Consider the following 20,501-nt stretch of genomic DNA (forward strand, 5'->3'; position numbering starts at 1 on the left):
CGAAACGAAAACACTAACTCGTTCTCTCTCTTCCCAGACTGTATCCTATATGGCTTTCTTTGTGAATATCCTCCACTACGCTCTATCTTATCGAAAAAACGAACGAATGGTTAAAGTATTTGGGAAACCGACCATGAGTTTTTTTTTTTTATAACATAAGATGGCAAACGAGCAAGCGGCCACCTGAATCCGACAAAATGGCGAAGCGACCGCTGCCCATGGACATCTACAATTGCAGATGCGTCGCCTACCCTTATCCGACGGAGGAGGAGACGCACATAAAGAGGATATTTCCTTTTCCTATGCATCTCCTCCATCGTCAAATCCACTTCCCCTTCCCATCCTCCCATAAGAAAAGGGTGGTAAAGAGAAAGGGACTTAAATTAGGCCTCCGGCACCACACTCATCAGACGAAACACGGCATTAGTTCCATTTCACGCCTGTCTTCTGTATGGTCGTGATATTACACCGGGCGTGCCGGCCCATTCGTGCTAGATGTTAAAGCGGGCACTACCACTGTAGTACCCGCTGTACAGTATACACTGTAGAGTTTTATAAGATTTTTAAGTTTGACGTGAGTTTGACACATAGCACGATATAATCTTTGGTCCTATTGTCGTAATCGTTCGTCTATTCGCCACTTCGTGTCATAGTTTTGTGTTGATTTGGTTGGGGCGTTGTAAATGTAAAAAAGTCGAATAATGTGCATTTATTTAATCTTTACGTTTTATCGCCGTGCATAGCAACAATAAAAACAAACTATTTTAGAACACAAACTGTAACAAACTCTGAAAATGCTGTAAAACCTTGTTCTAAAAGTATAGTTCTGCAGTCTTGTGGATTGATTTTTCGAAAAGGTTTTGCAAAAACTAGTGATGCCGGAGCAAAGCAATGATTATCGTGTTGTAGTTTTTGGTGCAGGCGGTGTGGGAAAGAGTTCTCTTGTATTACGTTTTGTAAAAGGGACATTTAGGGAGTCCTATATACCGACAATAGAAGACACTTATAGACAGGTAAGAATAATTTTCCCTAAATAATCTAATAGGAATAATTATACATTTTGAATATGCAATATACAAGTTTACCTTATTTTTAACAAATTAAGTAAAAACGAGAAGAGTTATTCATAGAGACTTTGGGTCTTATTCAATACATTAATTGACATTTCGTCTAAAAATTAAGTAGGAAAATTTTTGATATTAGTGAATTGCACTGTAAAAAAACTTGTATATTTCAACCTACAATACATTATCTATTGTACTGGGTACAAGGCTCTTTGTACTTTTCAAATATGATTGTTGGGGCAGTCAAAAGGTTATGTTAAAAATGGTTACTTAAATATTTCCTTTTATTTGATGGTCCCTAATACCTCCCTTAGATTCAAAATGTTAGTTTGATTTTATTAAGTAAACTGACTATATGTTGCAATAGTAAATGTAATTTTGTTTATTGTGATGAAATAGTAAATTATTAATTACTAGCAGTTGCTAGCAACTTCGTTTACATGAAATTAAAAAAAAAAAATGCCAAGCCTATGTAGCTGATAATGTAGCTTTTTAATAATGAAAGAATATTTGTAATTAACCAAGAATTTGTGCTATTTCAATACATACAAAAATCCAAAAATACAAATCTTTCCTTTTTATAATAGTAGTATAGATTAATCTTATAAAGGATGTTGTATTCAATGTTGTTGCTGTTATTTATGATTTACAATCTTAAGATTGTGTTACAGCTGCCAAATATCTTACTAGACCTTGGCTGTGTTCCAATTGATCATATTAATCATTTTTACTTTTTTTATATTTTATCTACTACTGTGTTAACTTGGAATTTATTCTTGTATTGGTAGAAAAATAGAATTTTCTTTTTTACAGGTTATCAGCAGCAATAAAACAATATGTACACTACAAATAACTGATACCACAGGATCTCATCAATTTCCTGCCATGCAAAGATTATCCATAAGCAAGGTAACTATGCCTATGATATGTTGTTTATGGCAATTTTACACAATGCTTAAAGTAGCCTGTTTTTGTAACCAATGTTCAGTGGACTACAACAAACCTCTACTTTTTTTTAAATAAACATTTATTTACAATATAATCTTCTGTATTATAACTTGTATTTCAACATTTTCAGGGGCATGCATTTATATTAGTTTATTCTGTAAGCAGTCGACAGTCACTCGAAGAATTGAAGCCAATATGGCAGACAATAAAGGAAATAAAAGGCACTGAGTTACCAAACATTCCAGTCATGTTGGCGGGCAACAAATGTGATGAGAGTCCGGAGATTAGAGAAGTTTCAGCTGCAGAGGGTCAGGCACAAGCTCAGACATGGGGTGTATCATTCATGGAAACATCAGCTAAAACTAATCACAATGTTACTCAGCTCTTCCAGGTTAGTCATGTTATTTTTTAATAAAATGAAAATTCAAAGTCATGTTAGCTATAGGTCCACAATTTCAAAAGAAACTAATTTAGAAAAATTTGCCATACTATCAGCAATCATATCTGAATTCACTCCCTTTAGGATATCCTGTCACACAATTAAAGTAGACTTCAATTTTTATAGGAACTTCTGAACATGGAGAAAAATAGAAATGTGTCCCTTCAAGTTGATGGTAAAGGCAAAAAGAAAAAGGACAAGATAGTAAAGGAGGGAGAACCATCGGCCAGCGGAAGGGAGAAGTGTTGTGTTATGTAATACAGATGATGACCATTTGGATGTACCAAAGCAACCTTAAATGACAGTTGTGAATTAATAAGTGAGGTATGTATTAATTTTTTGCCACTTATTATGTTATCAACTGTATTACCATCTAGTTTTGATTCTAGTCATTAAATATGTCCCGGGAGATATGATCACGGAATTAAGTAATGATTTTAAATAAGTAGTGATAATATCAATATGCCTTAGACTTAATTTTCATGGACTTTTATGGTCACCTTCATCAAAATGTGTATATTTTGCTAATATTAATATTGTTTTATTTACACTAGTTATCGAATATTGACTGACGCAACATTATATGGGTGTGAAATCATTCCATGAGTGTTAAAATACAACGAAGAGTCTATAGGACTTGCTGTTATTCAATTGTACGCTATTTAATATATGTTAAATATTTATCTGAAAAAAATATTGCTACATTCACCTAAATTTTTGCATACTTTTAATATGAAGTTTAACATTTGATGCCTAGTTTTTACATGAATATGCAAGAATAATAATGTAATTTGATAAGAGTGATTCTGATATTTATTGTTGATAAATTGACCCAATTTTCATATAAATTGTAGTTGTTATAGTAGGTGCTAGTTCAGACTTCAGTGCGGTATAGAAATTGCGCAATTTCTGTTGCTTTTGTTATTTTTTTACACATTGTTCTCCGGTATTGTCATTGTGAGAAAAGATAATGGGTATGTGCCAAATTAGAAAGCAGTTTGTAGCAGTAGACAAGAAAGTTGTTTTTAGATGGAAAAATATAGTATGCATTTTAACATACAGACAAAATTGTTAACATTTCTTGTATCTATTATGTTGATTGAGTATGGTGGTCATTCATTATATTGTTTTTCCTTGATCTCATTAAAAAAAATCTTGCTTTAATAATTTAGCATTTAACCGTCTCACAATGACAGTAGTGTAAAAGGCTTAGGGTCTGTCCCACCACTGGCTGATAGAGGCTCAGATAGCTTATAAATGACATCACTGTCGGGTAAGGTAACAGAATCTGATATTTCCATCACACATTTTACATGGATTGTTATCAGACAATTTAGGATTTGGTGGGACAGGCCCATAATATATAGTGGATTTAAGCTAAATAAGCAATTATTTTATTTAACAATGTTAATTATAAGTTAGTTATGTAAATGAGTAGCAGTCGCTAGTTTATAATGCACTTTATTTAATATCATTCACTTACATATCCAATTAGTATTGTCCATAGTTTAACATTTTATCTAGTCAGTTGTTTGCTATTGTCGCGTGATCAAGTCATAGTGATGTTGGTTATTTAACTAGTATGTAGGTAAAGTTTTATGTGCATTAAGTGCTTATAAATATAAAATTAATATTAATGCAGCAAAACATTCAGTTTTGTTTGAAATTTAATTTATTGTTCTGTTTGATTTGTTTTCAATGTTAACAGTTTTAGCTTATTGGCATTTGTGACCATTTAGAATGTAAAAGATTGAATTAATTGTTAAACATTGAATTGTTGTAACTGGACCAATGTTGTTTGATGTTGATCGATGTAATGTTACCATAGGTTTGTTTACTTTGTACACATATTGTTTATAAGGTCCTTTTTATGTGACATATCGATGACGTCACTGAACCCTGTACAATAGGGTATGTTTGGCGAAAAACCTATAGGTGTTCTACTTACGTCATCGATGCTGATTGCCTGTATTTATTGTTGAGTAAAATCATCGAATATTAGTAATGATAATTTACATGCATCCGGTGAATTAAAAAGGTTAAAGAATTTTTACACAGATTTAAATATATAGGTCACCTTAGGACAATTATCATTAAATTATTTGCAAATTATATTGGAATCTTAGAGATGCCGAAAGTAACTATACAAGTATTTCTTCCCAAAATCATTTTGAACTTTTTGTACGTCCATCGTCAGTTTATAACCCACTGAGATGGTCGTGTCTACCCATTGTTAAGGTTGACTAAGCCATAGTCAACCATGCTGGCCCACTATTGGTTAATTTCATACATATATTTCAATTTCTAAGTAAGTAAGTAATTTATTAAGTTTGTATATTAGTATCTATATATTTAAATCTTTGTCACCACACACAAAATGCCTTAGTGAGCTTACTAGTGTCAATAAAAAGTTTTTTCTTGTTTAATTGTATTTTATAACAATTATTGTTAATTTTGAAGTTTTATAATATCCAGTATTGATAAAAGGTGCCTTAGGCTACCAAATGAGACACCAATATATGTTTTCTTGGATGTCTAATAGTAAATAAGGTTAAAGGTTGATGTAATGGGGCTGTTTCACTTTTTTCACTATCTTTTTTTTTTAAACTTGTTATTGTTTTTTTTTTTCGATGTAGTTCGCGTTTGCACATTTGCCTTACCTTATGTAATAGTTGTAGATATGTTATGGATCAAGTGATTAGAAAGTGTTTAGTATTTAAATAAGACCTAAAAGTATGTATTAGTGCAGAAAAATACCGTTAGTTACACATACAAGTACATAATAAAAGATGACAATAAATTACTTTTAAATAGTATTGGAAAGATGAAATGTTTGAAATATGAATTGATACTGGATTGAAATATGGAAGTTTCATCAGAAAGATGGTGTGGTGTGAATCGTCCCAACGAAAAAAAAACATAGAATCAATTGGCCCAATGGGAAAAATCTGATTGGGCTGATTGATGAAACACCTGAAAGATGTCAGATATATTAAATTGTAGCAAAACTTAACTTAAGGTGTTAATTATTGCTCTCAGAATGGGGTCAATGTTACTAAGGGAGGTTCTTAGTGTAGAATTGGTATAAAACTTCTAACACTAAGGTGCAGCTTAAGTTAATGTCTGCGGTAATAATAATTATTGGTTTTAATTTGCTTAGCAATTTATTGATCTCCTTTTTCTGTGTGATATTTTACTTTGAAAGCCATCATTGTAAGCTTAATTTGACGTTATAAAGCTTTTATTTGATTTTTTTACACAGTCGGTTTGGTCCATAACATATTTTAAAACCTTAATATTACTAATACCTTCATGTTACAGAATTATTGTAAATTCATTGTTTTAAATTAGTGCCACTTTTTGTCCCAAACGTTTTAAAACTACTAAAGCCAAGTTCGGTGCGATTTTCATGTAAACAACTCGAAATTATTCGCGTTTTCGAATTGGTTTTTTTTTTAATATTTGATATCAATATCCAAGAAATGGTTCAAAGTATTTTTTTTTAAATTCCGACATCCAAATAAGGTTGTGAAGCTTGTGCTGTTATTTCGCATCTAACTTGTCCGTAGTATTGTTTAAAAGAATGTTACCAGAAACTAAGAATTCATGTTTTTAAATGTATGTTTATCTTATTAGAACTAAAAAAGATGTTTCCACTATCAAAAGTATTATTATCTCTTTTTCTATTTCTTTTAAAAGACTATTCTACTTATTTTTTTTTAATATCTCAAAATAAAGGTCTGGTAATAAACTTCATTTCTTCTACAAGTTGAGCAATATTTTTATATGGCTTTTGTATAGAAATGGAGAAAAGAAAATGAAACGAACATCGAATAGATATTTAAAAGAGGGATAATGCATAAAGTGGGATTGTTAGAACTTAATTATAGAAATATAGTATTCATAGAATGTACTTAGGCGCTCTTGGTAACTTGAACGATTGGAATATTTAATTAAAAAAAATTAGCTAGTGTAGTTAATCTTATAATCTACTCACTTTGAAAACATGCAAATTAAAAATAAAGGTGTCAACACACAAGGCAATAATATACATAGTTTAATGGCAATTTATTACCTGTCGATTATTATCCTATATTCAATTAAATTAAGGCTATCCCCATCGTGTGATGCTGTTTTTTTATCGCACACCATTTTAAAGTTTTATCTTTAATATACGATAAATTTAGTATCTGCTTTATTACTATGTTCTGGTAATAAAATAACACATACTGGTGTATTGTAAGATTTATTACTAGCTTGTATTTACCAGTTGGTTGTATGAAACATATTCGAGCTAAATTTATAAATACCTCAATCTTTTTTTATCATCAGATTAAGCTGTAGCTATTTGACATAATTTACTGTAGCATTTTATTATATTTTTACTTAATATTGATATAAAATTATCAGCAAATAAATAAATATTATTACACAAATTATAGAATTGCTATCATTACAATTGGTGATGAATTCAATGGAAACAGTAAGGTATTCATTGTGTTACATCCTTGTATGGACATCTATCTTATGTATTCCTACAACTTCTATTACTACTCGTGCACAATAACATAGGAACATATTACTATGACGTCACAAGTTCAAATTTTAAAAATAATACTCGTAACGCCATCTATCAATACGCAATTATGAATTATTTTTTACTAAGAGTGTGTTATGTTATTGTGGAAGAGTAAGTCGTTTCTCTAAATTTTGTCTAATGCTTGTTAAAATTATTACCTCAAGTGTATCATAATTTACAAGGAAATAGCAAAAATGTTTCGACCAATAGCACTATAGATTGTAAGTACTGGGTTTAAGGTTAGATTTTGCTTAATATAAATACTGTTGTAATATTTTTTATTGTAATAATGCTTCTTACATTTGAACTGATTACTCCAATTATATTTTTTAATTTGTCTTAAAACACTTCTTACTAAAGCATCACAAATAAAAAAAATCAAATAACTTAGTCTTTTTATTTCTTAAAAAACGTACATTCATTTAATTTTTTCTTACAAATATGCATTACATATTATTTTTGACTACTTAAAAGATAAAAAAACAAAGGTAAGTTAAAAATAAATTAATATAATATGTGAAAGTGGGACACAAGCAATCCTTGAATTCTAATGCTTTCAATTAATTTAGATAAGAAATTCATTGTACATTTCCAATTAAAAAAACATCCCTATTAAATACAATTGGTACAAAATAATGCATTTCAGGGTTACATATTATTGCTTACACATTGTATATCAAGTTAATATAAAGACTGGTCAAAGATAAAATATTCGTGTATAAAATATATATCACAGTTAGTTAAAAATATTCTATATCTACAAAGGAATAGAAATATTAAAATTTTAAGCAATATTGAACACATTACAGAAGGAAAATTCATCACATACATGATTTCAGCGCAATTCTTTAAAATAATTCTTATCTTACAGAATCTAGATTTTGCGAAAGAGGACAAAAAAGCCTTGGTTAATTTATTATGAATGGTACACAGCACATTATGTCGTTTCCAACTCACTATACATCCCCAGAGGCGCTCAAAGCTTACCCAAGTTAGACTAAGAACATTATATCATCACCAGCTCACTATACGTCCCCACCGAGGGGCTCGGAGCCTACCCTAAGTAAGGGTAAGAACATTATATGCTTTTTATTAATTAATACACTAATTACAACCATTATTTTAGTGATTACAAAGGTATATTTCACAAATATTGGTACCAATATAACTTATTTAGGTTTAAAGTAAATTTATTGATCACTTTGCATCAACTGATCAATGGCACATAACAAGACAAAATTAATGAACTAAACAGTCAAAATAAAAATTGTTAGTCTCAGGTAGACATTAACTGGTTTTAAAACAAACTGATTAAAATACATTGCTACGCATCACCGCTACCATTTGTACTCTTTTTATTACGCTGTCTTATATTTTTCTTAACATTATTTTCAATAGCCAATCTATTATTACTAAACCATTCTCTTTGTAAATTAGGTAATCTTCCAGTACTAGATGATCTTCTTAATGTTGAATTTCCTGATGATTTAATTTCCAGTGTATTATTTTGTGCAACTCCATTGTGCTGTGTTGAAAGAGCTCTTGAACAAATATCTAACAATCTGTCCAGTGTTGGACCACTTATTCGATCAGCGTCATTATTTCTTGATGCCTCCTCATTATTAACAAAAGATCTATTTCGTGACTTCAAACCAATATTTATGAAACCCAGAAAACTAAGATTGAATGGTATATTAAGTATGTAATTAAAGATTATCATTATTAAAAGGAATATCAATAAAATGTTGAAGATAATTATCAAAAAGCCGAACATTATGTTGTTCAGCGGAAACCATAGACCATCTGAAAAAAAGACCATGAATATTACGACAGTGGCTAAACCTGACTTGCCATATTAAAACAGATAAAAAAAGATACAGATGAATTGAGTACCTCCTTTTGGGAAGTCTGTCAAAAAGAATGTCATTGGGTACACAAAAAAAATCATTACACCTGAGTTAACTTTAATTTTACAGATTTACTAGCTTTTCAGACAGACAGTGGTTAACATCTAAACCAAATTTCTATTAGATTCATGCAGCTGTTCTAAAGATACCTTCTAAGAAATGTCTATCCTTCTAAATGTTAAGTAAGATACAGCAAATTATTTTTTTGTTATCTTAATAACATCACAGTTTAATTAAAATCTTTACAGTGATTTAAGAATTTAAATAAAATATAATATAAACAAAATATATATAAAAATAAAATATAAATGATTAAAACCTTATGATATTTACCTGTAATACCATGAATCATTGTTTTAATGTTATCACTGATTATCAACATTGGTTCTGATATCAAAGTGGTTAATATCCTAATTCCAATCTTCAGAGGGTTCATGTGCTTCAGGAATACAAGAGGGTCGGGAGGTGGTACCTCACACTCTGATGACCAGAAGGTCCATTTGCATCGATTTATAGCTGTGAGGAATCTTTCCAATTCATGTTTTTCGGCCTCCTGTAAACCAAATAAGTATTTACAAAAAATATTAGCAGAATTGCCCAGTGAACACAAAGATGCTTTGTAAGTTTTTGTGATATAAGTAAAAAAAACTAAGTGTTCAAATGACCATCTACACATATCATAAAATTAGAGTGTTTGTAATATCAAAAGAAAAATTCCGGATTTCGGGAAGATGACGTATTTGTGTTGCTGATAACGAAAATCACATTAAAAAAATATTTGTCTGCCTGTCTGCAAGCCGCGTTTGTTCCGGGTAATCTCCGTAACGGCTGGGCCGATTTCGAAAGGACTTTTACTTTAGGGTAGTTGATATAGATGGGCACATTATAAGCTACTTTTTTTTAAATTCCGTGCTGTCAAAATGGTGTAACGGGTTGTCCTAATTTGTGCTAACGAAGTTTGCGAACTACAGCTTGTTATTAATAATATTGATCTCTAAGTTATAAATTATTCACTTGTTTTCAATTAAAATGTTTTGTGTGATCAAGAACAAAATAGTCCATATTTTCTGGTGAGTTCCCAAAAGAAGGTGGTTTTCAGTTGGTTTGTACTTAAATACATTTATTTGAGTTTAAAACCAGGAATATTTACATACCTTATAAGATACAAGTACTTCATATAAATAGAGTGCAGTAAACAAAATAATCAACATATGCTTGTGTGACATCCGCTTTAGAAGCCAAATCACAGCAAGTTTAACTGACAATGCTCCAAAGATCCATGTTATTTCAACCTGGAAAATTAAAATAGTTAGAGAAGATTTTAATGTCAGCTATTGTGTTAAGAAAAGCTGTACTTACTTTATATTGACTTAAATAAATTTGTATATACTCATTCCATGCCATTACAACTTTTTCTGTTATGGACGGTTTGTAAATTGAATTTTCTATATAGCCAATTGTGCGTCTAAAGTTATCTTCAGTTAATTGCTTTTCAGATACTGTGTATTCATTTAATAATGCCCACTGTTCCTCATTAAATTTCATTTGTAAAGCCACATCAACTGTGTTATCTTCATTTTCCTATAAATAAATTTAAGTAGTTAAGACTAAGACGATTAGCAGAGACCAGCAATAAAAAGTCATAATGTAAAGTAGTAATACAGTTTTTACCAATTTGGTCCTTAAAAAATAATTTTGAGAAAATTTTCAATAATTAAAAATCACTTTCGTGGTAATTCGGTTCAATTCGTTATTGTAAAGTATTGCCAAAAAGCTAACCTTGACTTGACCACCTTTTAATACTATGACTAGAATACGTTTAAAAAACCATTCGCTCATTCCAACGTTGTTTTCTGTATTTACAATTTTCTTCGGAATATGCCGAAGATCTGGAGGAATATTCTCGGAAAATTGAGAGGACATAAGATGGCTTTCATAGTCCCACGGATCCGGTCCTTTTTGTGAAAAGCAGCTGTTACATTTTAAATAAAATAGAAAAACTTGGAACCAGATGTTCTTCATTTGGAATCTTTGATAATCAAGGGAGATAATAATATTCACGTTAATGATAGTTATAAACGTTATAAATAAAAGAAACTACTAAAAATGGTATAACTTAACTATTACAAGTTAACTATATGTGTTTTATTGTTATTGAAATTAACATTTACGTGTTTTTGTCAGTTTGAAATCGAAACCAGACGTTAATGTCATTGTCAGTGTCAACATGCACAGAGTAGAATAGAGTATTCATTTATGGTCAGATGTCAACTCTTGTGAGATTGTTAGGGTAACAAGTGGTGTGGTAATGGAAGACATAGTGATGAAGCCTAAAACCAGCACAACGAAAACATCGAATTAAGCAAAATTATGTTAAACAACTTTTTATGTTATTTAAATTGTTCTTGTGTAAATCGGTTGATCTTATATTTTTAGTGGAAAAAGAAAACGCAACTTGTCGGCATAATTTTCATTCGTACACTCCTACTCTGTGTGGTATCTTTTAACAAGACATTGACATATCTACTTTATGGTTTTGGTTTGTCCTTTTTTTCGATTTCAAGCAATTTAAGCAATAGTTTAATAGTTTAATGGTTTCTTTGGTGTTTGTTATCATTTGTTGTAATTTCGGAAGCTGATTATTGGATTAATATTTGCCTTTTCTGACCCACTTGATAATGACTTCTATAGATCTCGATCCATCCATAAAACTGTGCCTGAAATATTTGCACTCCAGCGCGCCAGATTCAACAGAACAACTTAGATTAACTTTTGATGATGTTCTCGCACAAATCTACGGCAGTTCGAAAACCCTTGGTAATGTTTTACCTAAGAAATATTTGGCTGAAGAGAAAATGGAATCAACATCACGATCGAAACATAAGAGTGATAAATCAAGAACGGTTCCTATAGCTCAGCAGAGTCCCCAACAGATTCAAATACCGGAACGTGAAGATGATGACGGCTCTGTAATGGATGGGGAATTAGCATTTAACCTCTTGGAAGAGGACTTGACTTGTGCTGTATGTCGGCAGATTGCAGTTCAGGCTGGAAACCGCTTGGTTGAGTGTGATGCTTGCCATGCTCTCTATCATCAGGTGAGCATAGACATACTATATCTAGTGATTTTGTTTATGTATTCTATGTTAGTAATTATAGAAGTATATTAAAACAGCATTTAAATATGTAACAGCCGACATAGCTGAAACTCCAAATTCCATTAAAATTGTAATATCCATCAAGCAGCACTTACAATGTGTTTAAGAGCTTTCAGTTTTAAGATATGTAATATAAATCTATTATAAAAAGCACTTATTTCTTATAGTAAGGACTGGACTATTAATAGCTAAATCTTGCTTACAGAAGCCAACTTAAAGCCATTTATAAAATCACTGTAATGTCATTTTTTTGCTCTTTAGACTATGCCTTATAGTTCTTTCACCATTAAAAAATGTTTAATTGAAAAGAACAACACTAATTATTTTTTATATTTCCAGGATTGTCATAAACCAGTTATAAGTGACAATGATATGGGGACAGGATGGCAATGCGCATCATGTCTTTCATCCCAAGGCTTTGCTGCGGGTTACTCTAGCAAGACATCTTCATCTTCTAAATCACCTTCTCATGCGTCTGGATCCACTACCCCAGTGAAGATATCCTCGAGCAGCTCTGCATCATCATCACCATCCAAGATAGTTACACCAAACATCAATATAATCACTGCTGACAAGAGATTACAGATTATGAAGAAAAAAGCCGCAAAACAACATGAAAAAAAGAAATCTAAAAATTAGGAAATAATCAAGTTGTTTTGTTCTTTTACTAAATTAAATGAATTATAGCTTAAATTATTTTTTTACTTTAAAGTTATTATTTGAATTCCTATTTGCCTCTTTATCCACATAAAAATGTACGTATATGTTGATACTATATTGCAACAAACCTATCGCCAGGCAATAATTTCTTGTCTAAAACAAACTCGTCAAAAACCTCCCTACAAAACAACTCGTACGACTTTTTATGACTAAATCAATGTTAAATCACATCTATATAGATAAAAAATCTACTCGACTATATTTAAGTACAAAAGCAAGCACTGTTGAATAAATTAAGCCAGTAAAATAACAGTAGTATAGTAGTGTAGTAACAATAGTAGTGTAAAATAACATAGTATATGCGTGAAGTAACTGAATTCTGCGCCAGACTGAGTGAAATGCTGGATAGATAGGAGAAAATGATGTACGATAGAAGAGGTTTGAAAGGAAAGGAAATTAATATGGAAAGGATTTGCTCTCGTGATTAGACAATCCGTTATTGCAAAAACTTATGATTTTTAAGACCATTAAAGTCCCCAATTACCAATAATACAAGTGAAATAAAACAAAGATCAACTATACGCGCATCTCGGTATAATTGGGATTAATACAAGTTTATAATAATTTTACAAATATTACTGGGTCATACCAACGACTGTATTATGATAGAAACGTGATTATTATTACTACAGTGATCACCAAGACACCCAGATGTTAAATTGACAACCTTATGATTATCGCAACATAAATGCTCATTTTTGTATTTTGGCAAGAAAATATAAACGAAACAGTATCTCCTATTTTACACTTCTAAAAGCTTTGCGTAATACTTTAAACAGATATATGTTGCGTACACATATAAAGTATACATAGTGTTTTGTTTGTTTTAATGAAACAGGAGCTAAGAGCATCGAGCAAGATATTTTCTGGGTATTGTAACCAATCGGGATAGTGGTCGTCTGCCATTGGGCGATAGCTCCTGTGGGCGGACAGGGATACGGGATGCTGGGAAATGTTTCGCTCGATCGGCAACTTTGACTCTATTTCTTAGAGCTTTCGGTTTACGTTCAAGTTTTAATATGATACAGAACAAGGGGTATTGTAACGCCTATCAGCTTAGTTTTTCGTTTAGTGAGAATCTCTCGACTTTTTCATCGGTATTACTTTCAAGGCGGAGTGTTGTGTGGGCGGTTGAAAGTTGTTATTAAAATAAAGGATATTAGTGATATTGCATTTAAGTTTATGTGGATTTTAAAGTTGTGACGATATTAAACGAGGTGTATGTGAGAACATTGATAATCGAAAGTGAGTCGTTTTATTAAATTTTTCAGTTTTACGTCATTTTTAAAAATTAAAGAAAAAGGTAAATCTCCAAATAACACATTAAAGTATAACTTTCAACTCATAGACCAAGTTAATTGTAAAATATCGATTCATTGTGTTGTTTCCCTGTGCAACCGTGATACCGATCTTAAAAGCCAACTAACACCATAAATATCGTTAAACAAATATATCTTCTATCGAATTTTCATCTCTGTTAAAAATATATACATGTGTTTTTACTTACCAAACCTTCCACCATCATACTTCCGTTGGTAATCTAAGATAATAATATTTGGTTAATGCGGTTTTTCAATCAGTTAACACGATACAAATTACGTCTACCATAAAAGTAATAAGCTATGGTGTTTAAGTAGGAAGAACCTTATTGACTATTTAACATTTACTTAATTGTAGCTAAAGAGATAAGATAAAGGATGATGAACAGCAGTAGAGCGCGGGTGCCAAAATGCGCTCGGTGCAGGAACCACGGCCTCATCTCCAGCCTGCGCGGTCACAAGAAAGCCTGCGCATACCGCCACTGCCAGTGCCCTAAGTGCGGCCTCATTAAGGAAAGGCAACGGATTATGGCTGCACAGGTAAACCTTCACTAAAAGATAAGCAAGAATCACGTATTTTTTGTTTGATTGTAACATCATTAAGGGTCCTTGCAGACTGGTAACTTATTATCGACCGATAGTTCGATCGAATAGGCCGATAATTTACATTAGTTATGAGTGGAAGGGTACACCGGTAGAGTTAGACCTAGAAAGAGATGGAAGGATTGCGTAAAAGGTGACATGATCAAGAAGGGAATGGTGACTGAGATGACGGATGATAAAGTTACGTAGAGGACAAAAACCTGTTGCGCCCAACTTACGGGAGTAGGATAAGGAGAAAGATGATGAAGTTCGGTCGGATCGACTGTCATTCACATCGACACATTCAATTAAAACAAAATCCGTGTAAATTGCACACCTTTATATATGATCACATTGATTAAGCGCCCGATTAAATGATTAGTCGATTAAAACTCGATAGTCTGTGAGGGCTCCAACTTTGAGATATCAAAAATTTTCATAAATGCATTCTTTCACTGACACATTTTACTTGCCTCATCATGAGTTTAATCGCTATAAGTATTTAGCGAATGTCGCTATTATTACATATTTCCATTAGGTATTATACCGTTTAAAAATACACTGACTTTTTAATATTAGTCTTTAGTAAACAAGGCTTAATTTTCCTAGCATTTTCATGTAGATCTGGACCTTTTTACGATATAAATAAAGTGTTCTTCTTTTGGTTTTCAACTTCAAAAAGTAATACTGTAATCGGCGTCAAGATTAGAATAAATGTTTATAAGTAGCGTCGATATTTATAGCATCAGGTGAACCATTCATTTCCTTTCTTCTCTTATGAACCGACAAAAAAACAATAGTTCAAAATTCGAATAATTTGGAACCAATACTTCTTCCTATTACAGAAATAACATGCAATGTAAAGGCGTTAATGTGTTTTAATGTAGTGAAATCGAGACCGGCTAATGCGTTTGGTTTATTTGAACAAGTGGCACGTGTTTACCGCAGACGCCGGATGAAACATCGATCGGTTTGTACAGTAATGCATCGTTCATCGTTCTCCGCTCTCCGCTCTCGATGTCCCACCACCTTCATCCCGAGGAAGCGCCGATCCATTCATTTTCATATACTCTCCAACTCAATATCGAATTACACGTGTAAACTTAAAAGCTAATTTTAACGATCAGATTTTTTACTGAGGTTTATTGTTTTAAGTTGAAACGTTTTTTTAATTTTTAATAGTTAATCTTTACAAACATTTGGTATAAATAATGTATGTTAGTTCTTTTTTTTTAAGAGAAGACTCTAACATATTGGTATTCCATCCAAGTCCAGTTGTTATTTGATTAGAGTTGGGATCGAGTTTTATTTATTTTGTCAATTAGGCAACGCCGGCGCGAGCCCCGGGCTCCTGCGCTCCCCGGGGTGACCGCTTACCGCAAACACAAATATTGCCTGTTTGTCATTGATTTTCCGCTAAATTAGTTTATCTAGATCAAATTACCTATCACTCACTGTCCGGTGTACAGAAACTTTTAGAGATCATTTTTGATTTTGTGTCAGTAAGCTAAAAAAGATTCTATGCGAGATTTTAACACTTGTTTACGTACTTTTCGCAACACGTTTCTTTTTTTTTCTCATTGAAATATTCGCACACGTAATCAATTTCCACTGGCGAATATTTTTGTCTGTAATTTTAGGATTCGATTTTTCTTTATATCTTCGTGAATTTTGTACAGAAAAAAAAGATTTCAACTTTTTTAAATATAAATTTCCATTGTCGAAATTTCATAGAAACGTATTATTATCTCTGGTTTTTAGCAATAGAATCTCACGAATATTCAATATAAACGGTTGTGATAATAGTTGCTACGAATGGTCAGGTTAAATTAAAAAAACTACATTCAAAGCACTTTACCAGGTAGCACTGAAGAGGCAGCAGGCGGCGGAAGACAAAATAGCGTTGCATCTGGCGTCAGTAGAGAGTGGTACAGCGTTAGAGACATTACCACCAGGGCGGATTTATGGCATGCGGGTCACAGGACCTTGCCCAAGTCCGGGACCCGAACCAGATTCTGCCCACGAAGACCAAACTGTAAGTAGAATTGATAGCAGAGCTCTTTCGAGCAAAAGACTTTTGGCTGAAGGATTAATTAATTTTAAGATAATTAGCATACCTATTTTATAGCGATGACATATGACTCTTACTACTATCTAGTATTGTCATTAACATATTATTTTGTTTAATGGTCGCAGCCTATCCATATAGACAGCGAGACCAGCGATTCCCTGCCGGACTGCGCGTCCCCTGACTCCGCGGGCAGTGCCCTATCAGCCAGACCACGGTAATTAACAATCCGATTTCTATTATGAGTTCATTTAAATCTTTCACAATCCCGAAAATGTCTGAATTAAACCATACATCATTCGTCAAATTGGTTTTCTCATTCGGTTTACACAAGTTAGCGTTCGAGACAAAAGTCAACGCACTTGTCGGGGATTATGATTTAATGGTTGGTTTGTCACAGATTGATTGCTGATGTTTGATTATTTTTTCTCATTATCTATCTCTTATTAGTCTCCAAAATGAAGATACGGCAGAAAGCGAAGGCACAGTGAGTACGGCGGGTATAGAGATGCTGAGGAAGTTGTTCCCGGGCAAGAAACGATCTGTCTTAGAATTAGTACTGCGACGGTGCAATCATGACTTGCTGCGGGCGGTTGAGCATTGCAATGCTATTCATGTAAGTAGATTTTTTATTAGTAATACGACTTAGGGTCCTTCAAGAAGCGAGCCTATCATTTCTTCAAATACCGGCAACGCATGCATAGTTCCTCTGGTGTTACGGATGTCCATGGGCGTCGTTGACCACTTCGGAGATCTCGCCGCTCGTTTTCCCCCTTTTATAATAAACCGGCTTTTTAATTTATTTTGAAGTGATATTATTCTCTATATTTTTTATTTATTTTTAAGACTAAAAATGTGTAACGTTTTGAAATATAAACTATATAAATATATATAATATTAACTAACTATCTGTAGTTCCTTTCTTTCCTCTTAGACTGCGTTACAATTCAATTAGCTTTTCTTCAATTGGATATATTAGAAACTAGAACGGTTAATAAAAATATAATTTTCTTAGGGTCAACACGATAAGGTGTCATCTCTCGGCGCCGGATCCAGTACTAGTTTCGAAACGTCAGTATCAAGTTCTGAGGAAGTTGAGTCTAGATGGTCCGCTTTCCGTCCCGTCGGTCCCCGGGCACCGCTACTGCCGGCTTTAGTGATGGGCCGAGTCTGCGGCTCGGATTGGCTGGTGCCATTGCCAGCGTTGCCGGCTCTAAGCACTCCGTTACTGTTTCCTTTACAGCATCCCCACGGACCCCAAGCTCCCTGCAACCCATGTTCTCCTGATTGCAGACAATGTAATCGCCATTAATATTAGTTATTGTATTCTCGTCTACGTGTTATCTTTCCTTTCCTTATCTGTCTTCCCTTTTTTCTACATGAAGTTATTTCATGTCTGTCTTTCAATAATCTGTGTTTTAATTAGCTTTTATTTGTATATAATTAATGTTTTAATCGATAATTGTGTAACTTGTGATATTTTAATGCCAAAGAATTTGTGGACAATCGGTTCATTGTAATAAAAATAATTCGAATAATTAAAAATTGTGTTTTGTTTTTTCATTATACTGAATTTTAATCATTCCGATGATCCTAATCCTAAAAGCAGATTTGGCAGAGTAGTGGACTTATAGATAGGGGAAATGTCCTCTTTGTACATCCCATTTTTTAAAGCAACAGGGAATAAAAATAGTTGACATAAAATCACGTAGTCGGGGCTGTAAATGCAAGGAATATAATTAGTTAAGAAAATAAAGCGGGTGTCTGCGCACGGCCAGCAGCTATTATCATAGACAGTAACTAATACGAAACAATCCTCTTAAATAAAGATGAAAAGGACACCCACTTATTTCTAATATAATAAGTAAACATAGGAAAAGAGGGTTTAGGAATAAATTGGTTTAATACAGTGAATGAATTCTCAGTGACCTTATAAATAACTCTGTGAGAATAGACACTAATTTTGCTTGGAAAACAGAGTAATCCTTTTTTTGTTAATTATTGAAACCATAGAGTCGAATAGAAAAAGAGAGAAGCAATTTGACTTTTTGTGGTTTCCTTTTGCACCAACCGAGATTTGAAGCCAGTTTTTCAATATACCAGCATTAAAATATATATGTGTTCAAAGACGAACTTTCAGTTACCTTATTCACAGTATACCGTCGTCGTTGAATTTAGGTATGACAGTTATTATGTGAAGTTAATTAAAATACAATGCGTTGTCTACACAGTCACAGTTTTACTCACATTAAACACAAGCTGGTCACTACAATATAATTATAACCTACAAATTAGTGTCAGTTATAATAAAAATTTATAGTTCCTACTCAATTGTTTACAGATAAATATGATTTATGTATTTTTAGTTGTGTTAATAATATTTTATATGATCTGCGATGTTAATTATTTTGTGAGGACGCTGTTTACGGTTTGGAGCAGCAGAATGATTCGGAATAAAAAATATCCCACACTTAGTGACGTCACAACTGTGTACGGTAAGAAGTCAACTGTTGATTTAATTTTTAAGTTGTACATTTAAAGTTAACCTTGGCTTCAAGGTTCTTGAAGTCAATTATCTTGTTTTTTTTTCTATATATTCTCTTGTGCTTTACAAAAAATAACATTATCTACTCTTTATCGATTGCAGGGATATGTACATTACAAGACTGCGATATTTGGTTTGAGAATTTACGTTTAGCGAGACTTGTACGAGACTTGGATTTTGCACGCTACCACTTTTACGATCAGACGGGAATTTACCAGCGCAGTTGTCAACTGGGTATACATTCTCTCCAGGGGTCTACACTGACTGTGACTTTGTCTCCTATACCACTGTTTGCGATTTACAAAATCAACACTAAGGTACTTAGAACTATAATCGATTATCCCAGAGAACGCTACCCAGCCTTTTTGGTTATACATACATTTTATGTTTCTTTCGAATACGACAACTTAGTACTGCTATCTAGTTTGTAATATAAAATAAACTCTAATTAGGGGATGGACAGACACCAAACACGTCTTAGCGGTCCATCTTTATTTTATTTAGAATTTATTTTTGCAGTTGGTGTATTGGGATGAACGTTCACTATTTTTCGAACACGAAGTAGTGACAGTACGTGACAACGAAGTGCGATCTCTTCTAGTGTCTCGTCAGTACGCCATAAGAAACTCAGATGCTTCCACCACTAATCTCCTGTTGGAAGAGTTACCAGGATCGCAGAGTAAAACGACATGTCCGGAGTATGTTAAGAGCTGGTTGGATAGCATGGAAATTAGTAGCGCGAAATTGAGAATTGCAACTAAAGATAAATAAAAATACTTTATAATACTATTTGCGTTAAAAGCAATTCAAACGACTTGATAGTTTTATTAGTGTCCTGCCTAAGATTTAGATTGCTGGTGGGAAGGTTGTTCTATCAGGAATTTAAGTAAATTAATCTGCGGTACAAGAATGCGTTTGGAGTAGTTAATAAAAAATCGTAATATTTAGATATTAGTTAACTATGCGATTTTCGTTATTAGCAACGTAAATACATCATCTTCCCGAAATCTGGAATTTTACCTTTGATTTTACAAACAGGCACTCCAATTTTATTATATGTATAGAAGATGATTGCTGCAGGCTTCCCTATAAAATAATGTCTCATCTATTAACTTCAACGTCATTAGTAAATGCATATAACTTAATAAATGAGGTTATAAAAAATTGTATAA

The 20,501-nt window shown here is 32.6% G+C and overlaps 5 protein-coding genes across 5 annotated transcripts; 4 read left to right on the plus strand and 1 right to left on the minus strand.

Moving 5' to 3' along the window:
* Nucleotides 1-608: 608 nt before the first annotated feature.
* On the plus strand, nt 609-7,390 carry LOC106105551 (GTP-binding protein Di-Ras2). The gene is made up of 4 exons (XM_013285934.1): nt 609-1,013; nt 1,878-1,973; nt 2,143-2,403; nt 2,578-7,390. Exons 1-4 carry the CDS (start codon nt 876-878, stop codon nt 2,707-2,709), a joined length of 627 nt encoding a protein of 208 aa, XP_013141388.1. The 5' UTR covers nt 609-875; the 3' UTR covers nt 2,710-7,390.
* Nucleotides 7,391-7,523: 133 nt separating this feature from the next.
* On the minus strand, nt 7,524-11,118 carry LOC106105577. Its single transcript, XM_013285975.1, has 5 exons — nt 10,717-11,118; nt 10,297-10,518; nt 10,092-10,229; nt 9,271-9,490; nt 7,524-8,833 (listed from the first exon to the last, which is right to left on the minus strand). The coding sequence occupies exons 1-5, from the start codon at nt 10,957-10,959 to the stop codon at nt 8,355-8,357; spliced, it is 1,302 nt and encodes a 433-aa protein (XP_013141429.1). The 5' UTR covers nt 10,960-11,118; the 3' UTR covers nt 7,524-8,354.
* Nucleotides 11,119-11,454: 336 nt separating this feature from the next.
* On the plus strand, nt 11,455-12,799 carry LOC106105578 (integrator complex subunit 12). Its single transcript, XM_013285976.1, has 2 exons — nt 11,455-12,035; nt 12,435-12,799. The coding sequence occupies exons 1-2, from the start codon at nt 11,616-11,618 to the stop codon at nt 12,732-12,734; spliced, it is 720 nt and encodes a 239-aa protein (XP_013141430.1). The 5' UTR covers nt 11,455-11,615; the 3' UTR covers nt 12,735-12,799.
* A 1,713-nt stretch (nt 12,800-14,512) lies between these two features.
* Nucleotides 14,513-18,096, plus strand: LOC106105309 (doublesex- and mab-3-related transcription factor A2-like). The gene is made up of 5 exons (XM_013285599.1): nt 14,513-14,674; nt 16,578-16,751; nt 16,913-17,001; nt 17,235-17,400; nt 17,800-18,096. The coding sequence occupies exons 1-5, from the start codon at nt 14,513-14,515 to the stop codon at nt 18,094-18,096; spliced, it is 888 nt and encodes a 295-aa protein (XP_013141053.1).
* Nucleotides 18,097-19,099: 1,003 nt separating this feature from the next.
* Nucleotides 19,100-20,100, plus strand: LOC106105310 (protein THEM6-like). Its single transcript, XM_013285600.1, has 3 exons — nt 19,100-19,279; nt 19,432-19,646; nt 19,849-20,100. Exons 1-3 carry the CDS (start codon nt 19,132-19,134, stop codon nt 20,098-20,100), a joined length of 615 nt encoding a protein of 204 aa, XP_013141054.1. The 5' UTR covers nt 19,100-19,131.
* Nucleotides 20,101-20,501: the final 401 nt, after the last annotated feature.

Source organism: Papilio polytes, unplaced genomic scaffold (assembly GCF_000836215.1).
Source record: "Papilio polytes unplaced genomic scaffold, Ppol_1.0 DF822845.1, whole genome shotgun sequence".
In the NCBI taxonomy this organism is placed as follows: domain Eukaryota; kingdom Metazoa; phylum Arthropoda; class Insecta; order Lepidoptera; family Papilionidae; genus Papilio; species Papilio polytes.